At 32.7% G+C, this 6,000-nt stretch overlaps 2 protein-coding genes across 2 annotated transcripts in view; both read right to left on the bottom strand.

The window, feature by feature from the left end:
• Nucleotides 1-5,282, bottom strand: LOC127871325 (toll-like receptor 13). The gene is made up of 4 exons (XM_052414132.1): nucleotides 5,132-5,282; nucleotides 4,761-4,904; nucleotides 1,424-1,642; nucleotides 1-935 (listed from the first exon to the last, which is right to left on the bottom strand). Exons 2-4 carry the CDS (start codon nucleotides 4,807-4,809, stop codon nucleotides 850-852), a joined length of 354 nt encoding a protein of 117 aa, XP_052270092.1. The 5' UTR covers nucleotides 4,810-4,904; nucleotides 5,132-5,282; the 3' UTR covers nucleotides 1-849.
• The window catches only part of LOC127872131 (tenascin-like), a 27,913-nt gene continuing 27,033 nt past the window's right edge, over nucleotides 5,121-6,000 (bottom strand). Inside the window, exon 4 of the mRNA XM_052415456.1 lies at nucleotides 5,121-5,302. Within this exon, the coding sequence (XP_052271416.1) occupies nucleotides 5,121-5,302 (182 nt within the window). The remainder of the gene's footprint in view (nucleotides 5,303-6,000) is intronic.

Genomic DNA, 6,000 nt, shown 5'->3' with positions numbered 1-6,000 from the left:
TAAAAAGTCATACACAGGCATATACACAAAACAAGTGTGTCTAAAACAAATACACATTTTAAACTGTAAAAAGAGGTAAAATAAATGTGTTTGTCTTTTTTTGAAGACGGTTAAAATAATTAATGCTTTTATGTACAACATATGGTATAGAAAATACATGAATAAGTCACAAACTAAAAGTTGTGTGTACACTGTGGTACCTGCACCGTAGATTGCAAGGCTTTCGATAAAGTTTATTTTTCAAATTGATGAAATGAATTATGTACTTTATCTATTGTTACACAATGACATTGACCCCTTTATAATATTCTGTAATGTTTTACTCTGATATTGTATTTTAATTATGTACAACCAATGCTCAAAATTAAACTATGTAGTATATTTGTTTTGTAAAGAATATATCATTCGTAACTATTGCCAAATAATATTGTGTAAGCTTATTTTATTAAAGTCTACCATACAGTACTCTCAAGGCAATTTTCAAACATCGATTTTGAAGATGTAGTCGTTTTTAATTTTTTTAGCCTCATTTACTAATGTTTTCGGTCCACAGTCATCATTCATTTCATTGTTAATCTCATTACGCCTGTGTTCGTCACTTACATGTTGAACGTCAAGATCTATTGCCCCTTCGCTAATAATGCTGTAAATTTCTTCAGGACCCAACCTCTCATTATCATTTATATGGTTATACACTTCTGTACTTTCTGAAACACTTCTTTCATACCTTGGTTTCATTGAGTCAAGTTCAAATGACTTGTTAAAAAAGTCTGAATTCTGATTGGTCGAATTTGTAAGCTGACTGAGTCCACCATTTTGAAACGAATTGCTCATGTGCTGAGGTTGCTTTTACTTTTTTGACATTGACAGACGTATTCGTTGCCAAAACTTATCAACCTTCTTGGACTGATCTCCCGGCCACTCGATGTATGTGACTGCAACAAAACCCACATAGAATACACTGTTTGCGAGAGGTATAACTGTATTATGAAACAAAAAAGTGTATGAAGCGTGCACAGTCACGCATTTTATGAATATGTCTTTACTAACACGCCGTTGTTGAATAAAAGTGTACATTCATATGCAAATAGACTTTCAGTAAATCAATTATTAAATACAAATACTTGTAGTAATGTATAGAAAAAACATAGTGGCACACAGCTAAAGACATACCTTTCCGGTGGATTTTTTTTCCCATCAAATCAAGAAGAATAACACTTAAATATATGATATCGCTTACGTCATTTGACGTAACTTTCTTTAGATAATAATCTTAAAAGAAGTTACATATCCAAAACACTGATCAATAAGTTAATACACTAAATGCATGATGCCGTATTGAATGATGTCTGTAAATCACTTAAATATAAAACACGCACGTAAACATCGACCTGGGAAAACATGCAGTAATGACGCAACTTACCAGAATCTAGACTACTTTTTAGGTTGGGGTCCATGGAGTCCTTTTGGGACGAGATATCTTCCAGAAGAATGGGGATTATCTTGTTCTTGCGCTCGAGCATCTTCTGCTGTGCCAACTGCCACTCCATCTTGGTGAAGTTTCTCGTGAGATAGTGAGGAGAGACGACCAGGATCGTGCGACGACTGTTCTCCACAGCGTAGATAATGTTGTTGGTGATCTCTGGTATAAACAAACAAAATAATTTAGCTGGGTGTTTAGAAATGAACAAAACAAATGGTAAGAAATGTTAATATCTGCATTAACCAGCATTTTTATGAATGAATTGCAAATTTTGAGTTTGTTGTGTTGTACTACGGGATATTAAATATGAGCTCTTTTTAATACAGTTGTGAATCCCGCTCAGAATAACATCATTTCTATGATGACCATGTGCTATCATTTCTTTCACATTAAACTCGGCTCCAAATGTAAACAATACATTAAACAGCCAGTAGTGATAATGCATATATTAACAAAAAAGGTTAACTGATCGGCAATGACGCTTAATTTTTTTATAAGTTGAATCTTAGAGTTAAATTATGATGGTTCATCTTCTTTGTTACATCTGTTAGCGCCTTTAAGCTTGTCAAATATAGATCTAAACATGTGTGATTCTGCATTCATCAAAGATCATCGCATATTTATTTAACTCTTTTGATAACATTTTATATTTGAAATGCATGTAACTTATATGAAAACGCGAATATAGACTATGTGAAAGGGATTTTAACGCATGCGCGAAAAGTGTCGTCCCAGATTAGCCTGTGCAGTCCGCACATACATGTGGCACATATATTCAACATAAGAGATTCGCTAGCTAATCATTTTAACGTTTGGGCAATATAAAATGAATCATTTATTACAATGGCGTTAAGATTCATGTCGTTAGCCCGATGGCTCGATAAGTTGAACTGACTTAACAAAATGTAATGTTATGACATGTCTCTAAAAAGATAAATTAATGACAGTTTACTACTAAAAAGACAAAATCATTGAAATTAAAGACGTATTTCCTTAAAATATTTAAATGTGTTGGCTTTGATTGAGCGCCCTTAAATGTGGCGGTCTATTTAGAATAAGATTTCAAATTCGTCTCTAGTTTGAATATTTATTAACTTTTTTACAATTTAGAAATAAATAATGATGGTTAACGTATATACAAAATAACAGGCAAGCCTCGCCTAAATTTTATTCTAAGCCTTGCTTGGAACTATCAGGCATTAATCTATTTTTATTTGTTTATCATACCTCTATGTCCACCATTTTATAAGAAATTATGAAAAATAATCGCTACGACGCTGCAATTTTTAAGGGAATGAATATGGTTTTAGATGTTTGGTGTGCTAATTATGAACTACCTGCAAACATTGACTGACTTAACAACTTCCTGTTGACCTGGTATAAAAATATATCAGGCAGATATCAATGCAGCGGTATGATAAATAATAATAGTACTTTCTGTTGTGATTTTCATTTCCTTTTGTGTTTGTTTTTAAATTATTTTATTAGCTTTAATACACCCTTATAAAACGTTTTTCCAAATTGGGGTGGTTCCAATCGCATCAGTATGAAAGCTAGGTAAACGTATAACAAGTCTAACTGGCCTAAAAAGTGAAATCGGAAACAAAAAAAGAGCTAAATAAACATTAAAAAGTCTGAATGAGTTGTTGTCATTCACGCGACATCACCTTACGGACAATGACGCGTGACAAGAATCTTTCGTCGCTAGTTATGCTCATTCAAGAATGTTTTGTTACATTGTATATACAACGTCTACGTACAGTGTTTTGTTAAGCTTTTCAAAACGTTTTTAATACATGGATTTGATCGAAATATATTTTGTGAAAGTTGTACGTCATTGTTTCTAGGTCAGATGGTCAAAATCGATGTTTATGTGTGCATTTCCAAGACTCTTCAGCCGCGTTAACATTTTTTTAATTACTCTGTTTATATATATTCAATTTCTAGCGCTGAATGTAATAGGAGCGCTAGTATTTAAATAATTGCAGAACATTATTCATATGAAATCCTGGATGTTGATTGCAACTGGCTGCGTTTTGTTGCTTTCTCCCTTCAGAAGAATGTAGCGCTTTGATGTTAACAACATATCCTTGATATAGACAACAATAACAAATATACAGTATATCAGTGGTCGTCGTTCCTGTATAAATCTAACTGTATTTGCTCTTAGCATCTTGCGAAAAGGAAATCGTTAACGTCAAAATGCGCGTATAACTGTTTTCTTTCTTGTTATCGTTAATTTCTACATTCTGCATATTTTCACAATATGACAACCTAATGATTTTTACAAATTCAATTATGTTTTGAAACCAATGTAAATGAGAAACGTTAAAAAAAACTCAAAGGACGATGATGCCGCCTAGCTCGTTTTGGTTAACTTGTGTAGAAATATAAACTTTTAAATGGCGCGCCTACGATACTTTGCATCAATATGTTTTGTTTATAAATGGACAGCCATATGTATAAGCTAGACCAAATGACTCTCTAAAATTAATCAGCAAAAAATATGTTCGCATAATGTGGATGAGAAACACTGTAACATCGTAAATAACAAGAAAGGCAGTGACATCAGAATATTTAGTCCCAATCAGGTATATTACTTTAACAGATTGACGTTAATATTTGTATTTGGGACGCAACTGATTATATAAAGTAAGCATTTAAAGAGACAGGACATTTTAAAATTATAAATAGATCTAGAATTTATATGTCAAAGGTGGTAGCATATGCAAATAACGTTTCACTCAGAGGAACGATAATTAACATGTACACTAATTTAAGGACGAAATAATTCGTTGCACTGTAGAAGCTGTTCACCATAATAAAACTGTAATGAAACCAACATTGGATAGTTTTATTCAAATTATGGTTTTATGTGAACCTGAGAACTATATGATACTTTTCTTGTACAGGTTTCGATGAAATAAATGTTCAGTTATAAAAAATCTGGATACTAGTAGCTGCCGAGTTATGTAGTGTACAAATATATTTAATCGTTCAATTTCTTAACATGCCATCTCGATACGATCCGGTGTAATTCGGATAAACAGTTAAAGGAATCTGAAAGGCAATCAATCATTTATTTAGGAAACAAGTAACTTAAAAATTAGCTCGTTTCATATGGCTAGTTCCATTCTTAGACTTGTGTCTTGACATGTCAGTTTTAAGAAGTCCAAGTGGAATAATTAGAAACAACGATCTTTTGACCCGGTTATTGACAAAACATGGAACAATGCTGTTTGAACCATTAATTTTACTGTCAGAAAGAATGTCTTACCATTGCCAGGAATAAAATCTTTATAATGGACGTTCACGTTGAAACCCATTTATTGCGTGAGTTTCGGGAATAACGTATGAATGAAGTAATCTTCATCCGGGGTATTAGAACGGTACGAGATGAAAGCGTCCCAATGCCGTTCGTCTGTCAGAGAAATATATAAAATAAGCTGTCAAAGACAATGATTGAAGGCCAAATAAGGAGATTGATATTCTCAAATCGTAACAGCGTTTTTTTATATTAATTTACGGTCTAGATATTTGATACAAGATAAGTTTAATTTAATGTATCTGTAATCTTTTAAATTAGTTTCAGAGTTTAATTTTAGTCATTTTTAAGCCGTATCATTCATTTCATTTTTCATTTATTACCGTCATCTTCATACGCTTGAAACAACCTGACAGCTTTCAGAACAACGATGACGCGCCGTTTCCATAGATACATGAGAAACAGTGCTGTTAGCAGCGTCATCAAGAGGATTGGAATCAGTATGACAATCAGATAGAACCACCAATGAACCTTCTCAACTTCTGGGTTCTTCACTGAAAAAACAACAACAACATCAATGTTTTGGTATTATTTGAATACAGGACACCATTTCCTCACAAAGTCTCAGGCAAGGTTATAGAAGGACTGTCTGAAGTAACAAAATTTAAATACATATTCCCATTGTTAAGCTGAAGGTGTTTACAAAATAAGAATATGTATACTAATATAAATGTTGGTTTGATCACATACACTCATCAAGTTAAGCTTCGTATCTTTCATAAAAATGACATTCTTGGAATAAAAAGTGAAAAGAAAGTATTAGCTTGTCTGTTTTGAAATAGACTTTTAAATTTGTGAAAAATCGGTGCCATAACGAAGCAAAAATGCATAAGACAAATTCGAGATTCTACAGATCTGCACGAGATCTTGTTTAGTCTTAGACATTAACATTTCATTTTTAGAGTGTCCTTTAAGAGCAATTAAACTGTTAATTACATTATGATACCAGCACCGAAATATACAAAACTAAACAAATGCAATAACAATGGGTTATCCAGGGTTTAACAATCATGTGAGAGTGATAAGCACCTACCACGAGTATTATTTAATTAACCCTTTACAACTTAGATACGTATTTAACCCTTTACCACTTAGATACGTATTTAACCCTTTACCACTTAGATACGTATTTAACCCTTTACCACTTAGATACGTATTTAACCCTTTACCACTTAGATACGTATTTAACCCT

The sequence above is a fragment of the Dreissena polymorpha genome, chromosome 3 (assembly GCF_020536995.1).
Source record: "Dreissena polymorpha isolate Duluth1 chromosome 3, UMN_Dpol_1.0, whole genome shotgun sequence".
Lineage (NCBI taxonomy): Eukaryota > Metazoa > Mollusca > Bivalvia > Myida > Dreissenidae > Dreissena > Dreissena polymorpha.
Note: the sequence above shows the minus strand (reverse complement) of the source record. Positions and strands in the feature narration are given on the sequence as shown.

Coding starts and splice junctions, on each gene's coding strand:
- LOC127871325 (XM_052414132.1), bottom strand. CDS start 4,809: ATGGGTTTCAACGTGAACGTCCATTATAAAGATTTTATTCCTGGCAAT. Junction 1,643..4,760: donor AGATTTTATTCCTGGCAATG/GTAAGACATTCT, acceptor TGTTTATACCAG/AGATCACCAACAACATTATC. Junction 936..1,423: donor AAAAAGTAGTCTAGATTCTG/GTAAGTTGCGTC, acceptor GTTTTGTTGCAG/TCACATACATCGAGTGGCCG.